General features: G+C 38.9%; 1 protein-coding gene across 2 annotated transcripts in view; it reads left to right on the forward strand.

Moving 5' to 3' along the window:
• Positions 1–16,275, forward strand: part of SNAP25 (synaptosome associated protein 25) — a 30,046-nt gene extending 13,771 nt beyond the window's left edge. The window contains exons 4-7 of one of the 2 annotated variants that reach the window (XM_062571552.1): positions 5,474–5,591; positions 9,668–9,793; positions 11,692–11,836; positions 16,009–16,275. In XM_062571552.1, the coding sequence (XP_062427536.1) occupies positions 5,474–5,591; positions 9,668–9,793; positions 11,692–11,836; positions 16,009–16,077 (458 nt within the window). In that variant the 3' untranslated portion in view covers positions 16,078–16,275. Of the gene's footprint in view, positions 1–5,473; positions 5,592–5,728; positions 5,847–9,667; positions 9,794–11,691; positions 11,837–16,008 lie in introns of both variants that reach the window. The other variant, XM_062571551.1, reaches the window with a different exon arrangement.
• The last annotated feature ends 1,270 nt before the right edge of the window (positions 16,276–17,545 follow it).

The raw sequence follows: 17,545 nt of genomic DNA on the forward strand, positions 1-17,545 counted from the left end.
ATAGAGCAAAACAACATTCCCATGTGGGGGAGTCCTTCCCAAGCCTACCTCGATTCAGTACCTATCACGAAACAGATAAGCAGTGAGATGCCAGAGGCTGAGTTACTAAAGGTGTTCCAACAACATCTAGGCACAGGTCTTGTCCTCCACAGAGGGAGTCAGGTGAAATATCAGTTGTCTGATGGAGAACTGCCTCAAATTTTACTCTTGACAAGGTGCTGTAAAGAGTCCCAGAAGTGAGCAAGGCTTCAGACCTGAGCTTTGTTTTTTCCACCCAATGACATAAATCCTCACGGTTTGTTGAGCTCATCCACAACTGCAGACAAGCAGATAGTGCTGACATCAAGAAAATGGGCTTTGGCAACAGTCATTACAGTCTCCATCACCTCTGTGCTGTAATTACTATAACCCTCTGCACCCTGGGCTGACCCCAGGAAGCTGTCACTATAAGGAACTCCAGCTTTCTAGAACATAGCAGCATCCCATATGTAGTGCATGTTCATTTTTCCACCATGAGTAAGCAGACAATAAAATAATAAACACCTAAATATACATTTCTTGTCCTTCTACCGATGGTGTTAGGATACTGGAAGGACAAAAAGCAAACATCCCTTAATCCACCTTGAAACTCACACTAGCAATCTAATTTCCCTGTGCAGGAAATGAGGATTTCTATTGAGAGACGATACTTTTAGATTATAGGATAGACAGATAGATAGATAGACATTCCAACGTCTTGCAGGTTACCCTTTCAGTTCATACCAGAACAAGTCTATTAAGACTGAAAGAGCTGATCAGAGTCAGAAATGGTTTGCTAATTAGTGAAAATAATGATAGGTATTGACTATTTCAAATTTTACAGAGAAAATGGCATTGGTTGTGTTGAAACTCTAACTGCAGAAGAAAAGAGAGCACAAACCCCCTCAAAAGCCGTTTGTGCCTTGCCCATTGTTATTTTTAGCCCAGCAATACATGGTTTCACAAGCACTCCCAACAGCTTTCTTCCACTCATATGCATGCTTAGCAATGCCTTTCAAAGAAGAGCTAGGTCAAGACTCAGGATTTTTGAAAAGGTCGTCCTAGAAATGTAGCTCAATCCAATCTGATTTTCCTTTGTGGAAAATGGGATCACTGAGTATCACTGAAAGTAGTTAATCTGCTGACTCTCCTTCAAACGCAGCCCTCTTGTATGCAATTATGATTACAATATGCTCTTAAATGTCCTTTTTTAAATTAAAATTGTCCTTGGTGGAGGTTGCTTTGTTGCACAATACTCCAGGCAGAAGACCAAGTTCCCCTCTCTAAAAGCACTTAAATAACATTTGAGAAGCACAGGCCCCAGATCCTGGACACTAATTAAGGAAAAAATCTTATAAATTGCAGACAAGGTTGTAAAGGTGGAATAATACTACAGCTGCTCTGTGTTGGTCCTGCATCCAACACTGTGCTAAGAGCCCTTTGCAACTCAAGGGACCACAGGAACAACTAAGGGATACCCTTGCCACAGCTTCCTCCTCCCAGCCGCTCACCCCGGATCAGTCACATAGCGGGGGTTTTTCGAGCTCTTACAGCTGATGCAGTAATACTTGAGGATTTCACACTTGGTGCTACACCTGGGATATAACAAGCTAGCTTCAGGGATATTTTGCCCTGGCAGAGGAACACAATGCCACTGTAAGGCTAATAAGACTAGTTTATGGTCTCTCAATTGCTTATACTGTTAATGCATAAATAGTTTACAAGTCTAATGATAGAGGTATAAAAATAGATTTGCATGTTTCTTAAGACATGCCATCAGTTTGCTATAAGCTCTGGAAGCAGATATATGGCCACCATTTGTGAATCAAAGCTTCCTGGGGGCGGGGGGGAAGTAAATCTCAATAAAAAATACCTCTTATGTACATTCTGCCTCGAGATTAAGACAATGCCAGTTCTTATATATCATATATATATATAGTGCATGTGTGTGTATATATATATATTTATACACATATATACACATATAAAAACATATCTAGAGATGCAGTTTGTCTAAAGAATAGTGCAACAAACCATCAAAAGATAAAAGCCTGATCTTGATCTCTCGGAGATGTGAACTTTCATAGTTTCTTGGCAGTATATGCCAGCAAAATGTCTTCCCTAAACCTTTTAACACAACACACAAAATCAGAATAGGGAAAATCTAAGAAAATTGATATTAAATTAACCTTTTGATAGCTATGTAATTTCTTATATGTGATTTCTTACATTTCTTACAATGATTCATTCTGGGCCAGATTTTAGTATCAGTTATACCAAAACAGCTCCAGAGTGACCCCATTAAATTAATTCCTCTGTAATATTTATGACTCTGTAATGGTAGAAAATACGATTCATGAATCCATTTACTCGCACATGGGACCAGATCTGTGGCAGGTATAAACTGGTGTTGCTGCATGAAGACAGTATAACTATGCTGATTTAAGCCAGTTAATAATCCATCCCAAAACATTTACAACATGCAAATGGCTTTAGGAGCAGCAACCAGATGTCTGGACTTCTGAGCTACAAATGTCACATGCATTTTTACAATGACGTAAATTTAACGAAATTTAATTTAGCTTTAATGAAAGCTAAATTAGTTGTATTCTCTTCAGAAACAGCATAAGCATCATACACACAAAATATACACAGAGCAAGATTGATTCAGAGTCCTGAAGAGAAGTATAACTTAAAGGAAAGTCTTTGAGTCATGTCAAATATATTCTTCAATTAACATTCACCTACTCAGGCAGAATAGGAAATTGAGAAAGAAAGCTCAAAGAACCCTACTATATATTTGACTTCAGTGAAGCTGTTATCTGAGTAAGGAAACATGCTTAGGCTGGAAGCTGACCAGTAATACATGATCTAGGACTGATCTCTGCAGTCTTAATGCTTTCTCCTAGTCAGCCAAGGTTAGAGAAGTATAGGCAGTAAAATCAGTGAAACAAAGGTCAGTATCATATGTCCCTCCCAGTGACTACTTTGTCAAAATATGCATGTGGAAACAGGACGATTTTAGCTAATAGCCCTGAAAAACGGCCTCTGCAATCACAGTTGTCTTCTCACAAGCAGGAGGAAGGAATTTGCGACTGAGATTTAGCAATTCCTGGTCATGCTGCATGAACCAGTATAAAAGCTGTTCACACTCACACAGTTGCACAGGCTTCACACAGCTAGAGCAAGCGCTGCCCAGCTACACAGGAGCAGGCAAGACTGAGTATGTGGGGAGCAGGAGTAGCACCTTTTATCACATGCTCACACCTCTGATGAGAACGTCTCCTTAAACTGGAATGGCACAAAACCCATTCGGCTAGTTAAATTCATGATCTGTGGGTGCAAACATGAACTAAAGTTTCTGCTCAAGCCTCCAAACCAGCAAACAAAATTGCAATGCATGCTAAAACAGTCTAACCTCGCATTTCTTTGTTCAGCAGTTTATCTGGCCAAACTTATACAACACATCTCTCAGGTTTCCTTATTAATTTCCTAATCCTTTGCTCATATTAAATGTGCTCCTTTCAGAGAATGTTGCCAGATAATTCTGATCCCCCCAAAATGCATCTTTGGATTCAGGATCTATAATGCCTGTGGTATCAGGAAGCAGGCACATCCAGCTGAGGGGAATGAGAACTGACAGCTGAAAAGCAGACGTAGCTGGCAATACTGATATGGTGTCTCCATCTCAAAGCCCAGCCTCATGCAAGAATTAAATAAACAGCACAAGTTCAATATTATAATTATTTCACTTGAATAATTTAGGCTGGGATTTTCAAAGCCCTCTAGGGGTGAGATGCCCAATTCCCATTAAAATTAATTTTAATTAATTAATTTTAATGGGAATTGGGCATCCAAATCCCCCAGACAGCTTTGAAAATCTAAAACTCAATTGTTAATAGAAACCCAAGTAAGAAATTAGACCTCTTCCTATTCCTAAAGAAGTCACGGGGACTTTTGTACTAATATGAATATGCACATCATTTTTTTTTCTAAAATGCCTTCCTTTTATCCTGACATGGCTAACCTTACATCAGGAAAGGCATTATATTTCCCCTATAACCTCCTGTGCTGTCTTAGTTCCTGTCCTCTCAGCTCTAATTCTGTGTTTATGTTTTCTCTACTCAATACAAGGTATAGAAATGTAATTGTGTTTTACTGGGATTGCTTTACTCAGTCTTCTTAGGTACAGTGAAAAGTTCCACCACATTGAAATACCACTCCAACTAACTTTTTTATTCCATGTAGTAATATCTGGGTTTATCTCACATTAAACAAATGGCTGAGCTTTCCAGCAGTGTTAAATGCCATAGTTACACCAAACTTCATATAGCAACCCTGATCCAGCTGGATCTATGTTTGTTTGCATCAGTGAAGGATCTGGTCTGAAAGTTTTATATTGTGGTGTTCCGTTCCTCTAAGCCGTTTTTCTCAGCTTTAAGATTAGTGAAAAAATTAACACAATAAATTACTCTGAGCTATAGAGCCATTGAGAAAAATCCACATCATGTCAGCCTCAGCAGAAATAAGGAAAATTCTGTTTGATACGAGTGGAGAAACCGAGTGCCTGTGTGTGGCTGGTTACTGGGCTTGTTGATTTGGTCACTTGACCTGGGGCAAATCAGAAGTGACCCCATGGAAAAATGTTAGCCTTTGCTAACGTTTGTTTATGTAAGATCCCTCGGAGTCAGAGACAAAATGTGTCATAGCCAGTGCTCCTCTTTCAGTGGGCACTGGATCAGGTTCCTTAGGTTGCTGTAATTCCTCTATGCTCACTGGGGTACCTCCTAATTTACAGCCCCAAAGAGAAAGAATCAGCCCTGCGGCCATATTCAGATTAGAGATTAATATCCAATACCATCAGAGTGGCAGCTCTCATCTTCCTCAGCCTCTGGAAAAAGGAGTACTTGGACACTGCTCTTTACAGCTCATACCATCTCTGACAGAAGTACTACCAAATCTCTTACTCAATCACTCACTAATTAAAGCAGTTACTCTGCCAAACATCATCTAATTCCAAGGCATTTGTAAGTGTAAGTAATTCAAGTATTTTCCATGGAAGGACACTTCTCTTGTATTAGCATGCATAAATGCAAAATAATAACATTGTATCTTTCTTTCTTTTGGATGTCATTGGTGTCTTAGTAAGTGGATGTATTGTATTATGTTTCCGGACCTTAAAGTTTATAACTCTTCCTTTCTACACCATTACATCTTGTTTAAATTAATATATTTCAAACATCTGCCTCCTTTGTTTTACTCTTTCCATTTTAGTAAAAAACATCTTCAGCATCCAGTCTGGCATACATCCTTGCAACAATGCATCAGTTGAGATTAATGCATTGTAATATCATTATTAATTCAGTTTTACATGGTCATTTTTCATGTTCTGTTGAAGACAAAAGCAAACAAAAATACAATTCATTCCACACTGTCATCCCTTTGTCCTGACCAGAACAACTCGATCGTGTTGAAGAAGGCATGAACCATATCAACCAAGACATGAAGGAGGCCGAGAAAAATTTAAAAGATTTAGGGAAATGCTGTGGCCTTTTCATATGTCCTTGTAACAAGTAGGTACTGGGTACCGGCTCTGCTATGTGGTGTCCAGTTTTTTGTCACAGTGAATGTCTGAAGTTTTTGTCTTTTTTTTCTTTGTCCTTTTCCATCTGCTTCATTCTGTGGGGATAAAATACTTGTGTTTAATCAGAACAACTGGAACGCATCGAGGAGGGAATGGACCAAATCAATAAGGACATGAAAGAAGCAGAAAAGAATTTGACGGACCTAGGAAAATTCTGTGGTCTTTGTGTCTGTCCATGTAACAAGTAGGTGCTGCCTGCCTCATCTCTTTGAGCACTTAAGGCTGATCCCGAAGGCCTTGTGAAGCTCATCCTTGCTAGGCACATGGACAGGATGAGCATGTGGCATGCAGAAAGAACGATTCTGATTCAAATGCATTCATCTCATAGCATAGACAACTGACTGGGAATTACCGTAGATGCATTAAAATCAGGCATACTACAGTGAAAGCTTCACTGTCAACACCTTTTACCAGCAAAAATTTCAACATTTTACACAAAGTGTACTAAGCAGTTCCATTTTCCAGCAAACAAAAACATTGGGGCTACTTAATCCTAGAGACTCTAAATTTTAAAAACTGTTTTCAAAAAAAAAAAGTTTAATAATACAAATTCATAGCTTAAAAACACAGAAGAGGTAATAACAAACATCACGAAAAATTATGGAAGGAAATCATGTTTCCTCTTGTTGTTCAATAGACATTGTCCTTGATGAGATCTTGGAGACGTGACATTTTATAATTGGAATCCAACCTGCAATGATTTTCATCCTGCCTTAGAGAACCAAATTTGAGAAAAACTGAACACGTTGTGTCATTTTCTCTCATTTGGGTAGAATGTACACTAAGCAGAAATGTTGAAATGCATTGAATTTTGTTTGCATGCCATCACACTTGAACGAAACTGTTCTCCGAGTAATGTGAAGCTTGATTTAAATGCCAAAGGAAAGTGTTATGTGCATACTGTGGGTGCATAAATTAGGGACAAACTGGAACAACCAGAATATCTCAAGGAATAGCAAATCCAGCATGCAATGAGTCAGCTCTCAACCAGGTTACAGTGACAATATTTATAAATGGTTAGCCAAAGATTTTGCAGGAAACAACGTAGAGTGCTGTGGTTCTATCTTGTTATACTCTCTTTCTGCGTAGCACAGATACTTTTTTCACAACCATGGCCTGATCCTACCATAATTATGAAGGCCAAATGACTGAAAGCTGTTGTGGCATTTAGTGGGAATTTTGCCTGGAATAGGAACAGCAGGACTGGGTTTCTGTCTTAACAGTCACCATTTATTTCAAAGTTAATTCCCTTGGGACAAAACACAGATACCGTCTCAGCTTTAAAAATAAATTTTGCTCCTGCATACTAAGCCACAAACAATTTGCTAGGGTATGCATTTTGCCAAGAATATTTGTATCATTGCCTACATGGGCAAAGTGGGAGAGAGGAAAGTTGCAACTAATAGGAACACTGCCTTGGCTTGCTCCTCCTGGAGCATAACATCTATGTCAAAAGTTCATCCTTAAGCTGCAAAAAAACCCAAACAAACAAACAAAAAAAACCACTTAGGTATTTTGCAGGAAATGTTCATTTTTTAGGGTAGGTTTAATATTTTGTGCTGCAGAGAAGACTGCACAAAATTGAAAGGCAGACCTGTGGGATTAAGATCTGGTATCTGGTCTGGAAACATTTACCACTCCCCAATGACTGCAATATAATGAAATGTACAGGTGCAGGGCCTGAAAGATACTGCCTGCATTTGGTGGGGTAGGCCTTCATTTTTAAAGGTTTTCCCTTCCTATTTCAAGGGAGCATTCTGACTGACCTTTACAGACTGCTGCCAGGTTGGATAAACTAGCATTACCAATCAGTCAACATGTTTAAAAAAAGTCTTTGACTCACCATGTCAGGAATGAACTGGTGCACCTAAGACGATATGCTGAGAAGCAGAGTTAAGGAGGAGAATTGTCCAAACAATTCTGGGAATCAGTATGATTACACCATCATCCCCTAATGATCTTCTGACTAGTGGCAAATTGCATATATTCCAAAATGTTTAACCATATCACATACAATTATTCTCTGTTGCTTGTAAATACAATTCAGTGAATCATACTAAAATGTAAGGCCTGATCCTACATTCCTAGAAGACCCAAAATTCCCATAGCATACAACTTTGACCAGACTAAAGTCAGTAAGACAACTGCTATTGATCATGAGCAGGCCCAGATTCCACCTGTTGATTTCAATGGGAAGTTTTACATGCACAAAAATCAAGGGATCAAGCTCTTGGTGTATAAAATCATTCACCTCAAACACAAACACTGCATCACTCTCAAAATTGTGCAGGTCTAAAGAACAGACAAACACCTGTGATTGCATGCGCAGCAAGGGAACTAGCTTCACTCATTTCCAGAAGCACCAAAGATGATGTATAGTTTCAGAGAACTAAGAACAAACAAACCAATCAAATACCTCTTCTAAGTCTTCACAAATTTTAAAAGAAAGCAAGCAGCAAATAGAAGACTACCTGTGAAAGAACCTTTTTTAATTTAGATTTGAGTTCTGTATCAAAGTATGCTACACATCTTTAGACTCAAAAGATGCTAAGCAGTTTCAGAGAGCATGGAGAGAATGTAGCTCCGGAGCTGGGCTTTTTGTGTCCCTTCCCAACTAGAAGCATGTCCAATTTCTCCCACAAAAGCCAAGCCACAGGGCTGTTTATATGACTGACTAGAGCGAAAATGAAGAACATGGAAACCATAGGGATTTGCAGTTCTCAACAGCTTTGTTGAAAACAGCTCCATTTCTAAAATAAGACCAAGAATTTTTAGCTACAGGTCCCAAACACTCATGCTCACCTGTTTAAGTGTCTGATCTTGTCCAATTACCCCGAAGACAGCAACCCAAAACATGCTGGCACATGCTGATCTGCCACTGAAGGTATGCCTGGATTTTAATTTTTCTGTCCATGGCAGCTCAGTCAAAAATGGCTCCCTGAAAGCTAACATAACAATCATAAACAGCAAATACAACCACCTGATAGACTGCTTTAAAGTCCTGTGGTTTAAAGCTCCTAAAGGAAGTGATGATCCATTTTTGCCTGTGTCTTGCTTATTGTGAAGGCTGTTACTGCTGGTGCATTGAGAGTATGATGAACTATTGGGGCAACTGTGCTTAGTGAGAATGCTTCACTTCTTATTCATGCCTGTAGCTGGTGCATGAAGAAAATGTAGAAAATTTTCCCTTTCTGATGCTAGATTGCTTGTATCTTTTCTTTTCTCCTGCACTCATCTCACTTCTGCCTATTTTACTTTTTGTCTCTGTGGAGAAAGGTTTGTACATCAACTGTCGATGTATGATTACTACTTTCAAGTACCGATATATTATTTAGGAATCCAATGACTCTTATGATTAGGACTCCAATGACTTGTATGATAAAATCATTCCCAAATCACCTTGGAAAAGGTTAGTGGCTTTAAATGCCTATTATGCCACATACATGTTAAACAACAACAACAAAGCCCAATTTGCTGCATGGTAACTTGTTAAAATCTAGCCAAATCTGTTTTTCTCTAAGAGGGTGCGTTGCTGTGATGTGATGTACATACTATACTTGGCTGTTTTGTTTTTATGTCTGTTTGCCAGTACGTTCTGTGTTTGATGTCAAAACATATGTATCACTGAAATGAAACAATGTTTTCCAGTTATCTATTTCTTCACTTTTTATTTTCTTTTTTCCTTTCTTTTTCTTTTTTTTTTTTTGGTGTGTGTGTGATTTTTTCTCCTTTCTGGAAACTAAGTCAACATCCAAAAACCTGTGTGCAGTGTTGTAGACTTGACAATTGCAATTCACCCTGTTGGAAATAAAACTTCTGATCAGTTGTTGTGGCAATAAAATAATATCTCCTTTTATTCAGGCTTATGATATATCGGTATACGACCAATGACCCTCTATCTGAAAACTCATTTGCTTGATTCAGCTTTTAGCTTGGAGAAGTAAAGAGTTTTGAATTTGTCTTTGTCCACTTGCTGCTTTGTTACTCATCTTCTTTTTTGCGTAGGCTTAAATCAAGTGATGCTTACAAAAAAGCCTGGGGCAATAATCAGGATGGGGTTGTAGCCAGCCAGCCTGCACGTGTCGTAGATGAACGGGAGCAGATGGCCATCAGTGGTGGCTTTATCCGCAGGTGAGTCTCTTCATCCACTGTTTTCTCTCTATTTTGCTTGTCATCGATATATTTAGAAATCTTCCATATGGTCATGAGTTCTGTGATGTTCATTCACTCCTTCAGTGACACCTGGTAATGCAATGCAGCCACTGTTTTCCACTGGGTGGTAGATGTTCAGATTTAGGTTGATGTTGATTCGTAGAGGCCCTAAACACCCACTGCTTCCATCAACTTCACCTGGCCTTATGGCCGCTTGCCTGAGCTAGTGCAAATAACTATGAGGATGCTGTTGAAAATCCTGGAAGTCAGGGCCTCAGTACTAGGAACCAGAAGATATTTGCCCTGAATCTTCTTCCTTGAGATTGCCAAGGTTTGGGTGATAATTACACAGATATAATATATACTTATTTCCTTCATAGCAGAAATGTTAGGGTTAAGATTCTCAAGGTCAGTTAGCACTTGCCATGTGACCCATGTGCTCCAGTTCCCCAGCAAGATCTGCAACTTTTACTTGCAGCCTTATTTTGGGTTTCATTAATGACAGTTGGTAAAATGTCTTCAAAGTGTCAAATAAAGCTAGCTTATAATTATTTTGGTCTTCAAAATATATAGGGCTCATTATCCATTATCTGTCCTTGACAGAGGGTATATCAAAGCATTCAGCACCCCTTCCTTTCTTTTCTGAAAGAGAAGAGCCTCAGGCCCTTTGTCAAAGCACACAGGCAAGTGCAGAACATGAAGCACACTTTTTACTAGAGGTACGCTGTCTTCAAGAAAAACACTTTCCTGCTTATGGTTATTACCCAGAAAAAAACTCATTAAATGGGAGATGATGCACTGTTCCTCAACTGCTGAAATGCCATAACTGCTGAAAAACATTGACAGTTCAGTGGCAACCACCGTGCATTCAAATGAAAGCTGGTTTTAAACACATGGCTACACTAGTAGCTGAAAACCAAGCTGAAAACTTTCAGCAATACACAGGGATCCAATGATAAGTACATACTGATTACAGTACTCACTGAGCAGGTATTTAGATGACAATGCTATCAGCTGAATGGATAAAGGCATACCAGCAGGCAAAGCTTTGATCTCTGAAGATTAAGAATACTGGATTAATAAGTAATTATCTTTCCAACAACTATTATCCACTTATTTTTTGGCTGCTGTATTAAAGGGAAATGAGTGTCATAGAAACAATATTGTCATGCAGTCCAGAGTGTGGGACTGAGTTGTCATTTAAGTTCGCTTGGCTCAAGGGCAAGTTTTATTTTTCTTTTAAAGACCAAGCAATTGAAAAAGATATGGCTAATAGGAAAGGCAAAGGATCTTTACTGAAGCCAGTAAATCAGAGAAAAGCTGCTTCTGTCATTTACTGGAAATAAGTTTAATTAGGAGTTTAGGTCTGTACTTTCACACCTGAAGCTGCTCATGTCTATTATTTCAATTAGCCCCAAGTCTCAAGGACTGTACTGTACTAGTTAGCTGCGTGTGGTCCAAGGCTGGGAGCTAGTATAGCTTCAATTCCAAGGCCCTCCAGCATTTCACATATACTGTAACCATACATAAGTCCAAATGCCCAAATGAAGATATTTTTGTTGTTGAGAAGCACCATCACTAGCAAACAGGTGTGGTATGTGGACTAGGCAAGTTCAGATGGTAACACTTCCAGGAGCACCAGGAATGAGCAGTACAAATGGAGCAGTAATGAACTCGAACAACTAGTTCCAATAGTTAAAAAAGCAAGAATGCAAAGGTTTTCAAGCTAACTTCTTAATAACTAATCCCTTTTCTTCAAAGCTTAGCATAGCATATAATTTGTAAGTGAAGAAGGATGCAGGGGAGGTTTAAGGTGAATCAGAGTTTCAGAGGTACCTCCTCTGCCTCTACTCAAAGAATTGTTTTTTCACTCTCAGAGTAACAAATGATGCCCGAGAAAATGAAATGGATGAGAACCTCGAGCAGGTCAGCGGCATCATTGGAAACTTACGTCACATGGCCCTGGATATGGGCAATGAGATTGACACACAGAATCGCCAGATTGACAGGATCATGGAGAAGGTAAGAGCTGACATTTCTCAGAGAACCCCAAAGAGTTGCTGTGTTTTCCCTTTTGCAAGTCTTTGTTCATGGGCACAGGCTGCTATAAGAAGCGCAGCAGACAGAGAGATAACCCAGTCTGTTCTCAGCTCTTTCAACTTAGGGGTCATGCTGCAGATCCTCTTCAGCTCTTTCAGAGAAGGACAGGGGACAGAAACAGCTGCAAGAGTTCCTCTTTCTTCTTCCAAATCCCTGGACCAAAGCAGAGCTTGCTGCTGTAGATTTTCAGTAATCCTTCACTGCAGGTCACACTGCACTGCTGAGTTCAAAAGACAACAGCTGGCAAGGCTAGCACTTAAGACAGATCAAAGCTCCTTCTGCAAAGGTTTTGGGAAAGAAGTGAGCTGAGCTGTGCAGAACTGGGAAGCTTGCGCCTGAATGCCTGGGCATTTCCTGGCAAATTTTAAACTTTTCTGGACTTTCCTTCCCTCAGAAACTCCATAAATGATTCAGATTTGGATCACTTGCTAGGAGGGCCAGTGCAAAAAGGAGGATGCAAACTTACTAAGCTTGGCTTTGACTTGTGGTAACAATGCAGTCAGCCTTGTCTTGCTGCCTGCTTTTAACTCCTTTTGGATAGAGATCCACCAGCTCACTCCAGGTATATATATAAACCGGGTCCTGCATGGGCCCAGTGAAGGACAAAAGCTTACTAGTACTACTGTGAAATCACTATATAAAAATGCAGACAGCACAATTCCGATGCCAGATCTGCATTGTAGATTTCCAGAGTAGATAGTAGCACCCTCCACACCCAGCTACGAACTCACTGTTGTCCTCAGCTCCTAAGATCTGCAAGCCATCTGCATTCATTACTAGCAGAGCTCCAGGCATGGACACAACCAAGCTGAAGTAACATAAGAGGCTAGATCTCTGTCTGGTGTAAAATCAATCAGTGCTCTTGACTTCAGCTAAGATTTACACAACCTGAGGATCTAACCCAAGGACTTAATTGTACTGCTTAGAATTAATGCTGACCTTAAGCAGTAGAGCTTGTACTCTTGAGCCTTCTTACAGGTGCAAGCTATTGAGAGCAAGCTGTCCATGTCTGTTTTTCATGCCAACTAGCTACACGAAAGCCTAACGTAACAAATTAAAATAAAGAAAATATTGCTGTTAAGGGTTCACACAGTTTGGTAACTTTCCTTTACCGGAGTTTGATTGCAGGTAGAACTGGTTGAAGTGTATGTTGTCTTAAAGGAAGGAAGTTTATTTCAGACAGAGAGCCACATAACATAAAAGAGCATATAGCTTTGTAACAGTCAGAACTTCTGTTTATAAAGCTGCATCTGTTAGTCTGAATGAACTGGAAAATGCACAGTATTACTGTGATGCCATTCTGCAGCAGTTCATATTTCTGGGGAAAAAAAGAATGTGAAAAAGTAGAGAGAGGGATTTACCATTGTTATTCATAAGAAAAGCATTGGAAAGTAGCCTATCTACACTGCAAGAAGGGACTGGAGGATTATATAGTATGTGTCATAACTAGCTTTAAATAAGAAGTCTAGGATGCATATCATTTTCTCAGAGGAAGTACAAGGACATGTACTACTTCATGTTAGCAGCTATTCTATTCATGACATAATTTTAGTGGCATGTGACATGCACTATATTTGGAAATCAGGTGTGTCCCGTCCATGCCTTCAGGATGCTATCACCAAATGTGGCAATCCTAACTTTCTAACACTGCACTGCTCTTCTGTTAGTTCATGCCTGTAAATATCTGGATTTTGAAAACATCAACTAGGCATTTTGTGCACAAGAAGCACATGGACCAAGCTCCTAGGCAGTCCATGCTGACAGCAGCTGACTAACTGAGGGGCTTGTCTTCTACATCTACAGAGTCTCCTTTTAGAATTAGCTATACATCATTTTATATAGTAATAAAAGAGCACTGCCAGCTAGTATCAATCACTAAATCCAGCCTCATAGGCAGGCCTAGCCACAGAGAGATCTTGGCCAAGAACAGCGATACACTTTTGAAAGATGAATTTGCAGTGTATATAGAGGAGTCACATGATAGCAGCACAAAAACAAGACAGTTCAGTATTAACGAAGATCTGATTTTCTCAGGGTAAGTACACACGGTCTGAGCAATAACGATACACAAGGAAAAGAAACTATATGTTAGGAAAACCCTCTATGAAGACACAAAAGTGAATGACAGCTGGATAATGCTAAAAACAACTGCATACATGTCAATTTTGTAAAGAAATACTGCATTAGAATAATGGCCCTGGCTGGTGGCAGGCAACACAGCATTGCTGGAGTTGTTTTCTTTTTTTGACCAGCTGAAACTCTGTGCTTTTGATCAGCTATGACCATTAGAAAGACCCTTAGCTGGCACACTTTGCAAAAGCTAGGGTACATAACAAAGCTAACCCATAGGCTCGTAAAGCATGTATGTTAAACTGGATATGTGTGTCCAAGCCAGAGCTGTCTCACAGTGTGGGGATGTAGTCTGATCTATCCAAGGTAATCAGAGAATAAATAAAACACTTAGTCCTTCCTTCAAGTCAGAAAGAAAGGGAAAAAATAAAATGTGATGAGTGGGTCAAATGGCTTAGCCATCATCACCAGAGTACCCTGCTCTGAAATGAGCCATAAATAGAGGCCAGAGAGAAAGTATGAAGGGCTCAAAAGCGTTCCGTATTGACCCAAGCGGAGAGGTTTTTGACGAGACTCCCACTGACTTTGATGCAACAGTCATTCACCAGAGTTAGACTTTAGTATTTCCATTCAGGACCATTATGTTTCATCTCTGAAAAAAAAAGTATATACACATACAGCTTTACCCTAGTATTTGTATATTTTACGACAGCTTCCTAAACCTTTTTTTTTTTTTTTTTTTTTAATAAGGTAGCTAGACTGTTACAGACAAGGTCAAACTCACAACTAATATAAATAAGTGTGGTTCATAATGAGCTGATTACATGCTACTGTAATAAAAAGACACATCTACATAGTATTTGCAAAAACAATTACAGAGAAAAGCCGAAGATGTTTAAGAATGATTTACTTCACATCAGTGTAACCATTTTAAAGGATTTTGGAATGTATGTGAGAAAGTTGCTTCACCATGCCATATCTTTGCAAATTGAAGATTTAAAATAAATCTGTACAATTTGGATACACCCGCAAAATGGAAATAGTCATCAAAGCTAATAAAATGCAGGCACTAAACCACAGAAAAGAAGCTTTGCTTTGATTTTATGTTTTAAAGCAATAACATAATTCACACAGGGCCGATTTCAAGAGACGAAAACTAGTCCCACTCCCAGCATAAGTCTGTATAGCATAATGGGCTTGAATGGAACTTTACCAATTCATGTCAGCTAAAACAATGTCTCTGTATCCCAAACTAACTTCTCCAGAACTACAGAAGCCCACAGTTAAAGTGTCCTCCCATTCAACAACTCCTAAACCTCCAAGGTGGTGCTGCTTTATTATCATTTTATAAGCATGACAAAGGCTAAACTACAGAAGACAGTGAAGTTAACAGTTTAGCTAGCCTAAATTGTAGCTTGATTTTTTTCAAATAACGGTAGAATTCGTTCCTTTTCTTAATTCCTGTTCACGCTGCTGCCCAGTGGGAGAGGTTACCCTGTCTTGCAACCACACGAATGAATTCTGTTGAGAGAACGGAATAATGGCATCACTCCTACCTATTCCCTTCCTGTCTCATGTAAAGCAAAGAGATCTAGATTGATTTCTTTTCAGATAAATTTATTTTTCCCCACTTTCCCTGCATAAGATGATCTAGCTTCTCTACTCCAGCGACTCTCCAGTACACTGAACAAAACTTTAGTTTTGACTGCATGGCAATCTCAATTTTAGCGCATCCCAGTTATCACCCAGAGCATTGCTATTAATGGAGTTAACAACACTGGCTACATATCTGGCATAGCAGAAGAAGAGTTCACAGAAACTGTCAAACAAAACCTTTACTCAGAGACTATTGTCTGAAACGTCACAAAACCAGACAATACCACTAGAAAACCAGCTCCCCAATATTTTCCTCTTTTTTTTCTCCCCCTCTGATCTAGCTGAAACTAAGGAACTGGCAACAAAGCATTGTAAATGTTTTCTCTCTGCCATATAATCAACTATTTCTTTAATTTGTGTTTCCATAGGCTGATTCCAACAAAACCAGGATTGATGAAGCTAACCAGCGTGCAACAAAGATGCTGGGCAGTGGTTAAATGCAACAAAGTGCATTTCCTTTTAACACTGTCCAACAGGGCAGCACCTTCATGCTTTTATCATGGTATTTACCTACTAGGTTTGCACACATGCACATATCAGCCCCATTGTAAATGTTGTCCTGTGTAGTTTGTCAGCTTTCCAAAAATGATACTTGTAATTATTTTTTCTAGATATCTTTCTTTCCAAAGGTTGTACATAGTGCTGATTTGATGGTTATAGCTCACTATGATGTTTTTGAGATTTTTCCTTTCCTTGTTTCTGTTTGGGATTCCTTTTATTTTTTCCTCTTCTCCCCCTTTTTTTAATGATGTTTGCTGAATGACAACAATGTTGGAATGCTAAACGTGCTGTTAACCTTTAAATATACAGTATTGTTCTTGTAAAACTGTGACATTCCACAGAGCTACTGCCATGCTCCTGTCTTTGGGTATCATGATGTTTAAGCACTTAAACCTGCTGTCTTCAGTTCTTCATTACCATTATCCGTTGTTATGATTTCATGATTAGACAAATGTGGAATTATATTACTATAACAAGCATTGCACTAAAAAGTGATGTGATTTATGCATTTATGCATGAGGAATAAATAGACTTTTAGACTCCTACTTAAACAAGACTTTTCCCATGGCAGTAGCACACCAACAATGACAACAAAAGCATGCTCAGTATTCGGACTCTTTTGGGACTATGTTATACCAGCAAGTTTGCAGTCGTGCCACTTTTTTCTTGTTGATATATATATATATATAGTTATTAATCATGATCATTTTTTTAATAATGAAAAAGAGGGATTTGGCACTCACTATTTAGCCATTGCCAGCAAAATAAAAGCTTGGCTGAAAATATGTTAAAGACAAAAAGAAGTGTAATATATTGGGTTTGTCTGCTGCTTTTGAAGACTTTTTGGAGGAAATGACTACCATACGAAATGGTGCAAAGAAATGTAATTTTTATAAGGCTTTCTCTTACTAGTCGCTATCCCCATGTGGTTTGTTATCAGTACAGTTCTCTGTTGCTTACCTAGAGCTATGCACACCAAATCGCTGAGATGTTTAGTAGCTGACTCAGTAAAAAAAAAATAACAAAAAAACCTAAATGAATGAACTCTAGATAAACTGTGAGATAAATATCATTTACAGCATGTAATATGAAATTCCTTATGTCTCCTGTCAGTTTGTGAAGTGATTGACATTTTGTAGCTAGTTTAAAAATTATTAAAAATTATAGATCTCAGAATCTATGCTTGCTTTATCGATTTGTTGCCCTATGTATCAGTGACACCTAGTTATTTGCCATTTACTTGGGAAAGGGAGAAGTGCAAAGAAGTCCAAAGATCCCTTACAGACTAGTTCTGTATGACAAGTGGAAACCAAAGATTTCTGTTTTGAATGATGTAAAAGGGACAGGTACCAACTTTAAAAATAGTAGTTTACACTGAGCACACTGAACATGAATATTATTTTA

The sequence above is a fragment of the Rhea pennata genome, chromosome 3 (assembly GCF_028389875.1).
Source record: "Rhea pennata isolate bPtePen1 chromosome 3, bPtePen1.pri, whole genome shotgun sequence".
NCBI classification, from domain to species: Eukaryota; Metazoa; Chordata; class Aves; order Rheiformes; family Rheidae; genus Rhea; species Rhea pennata.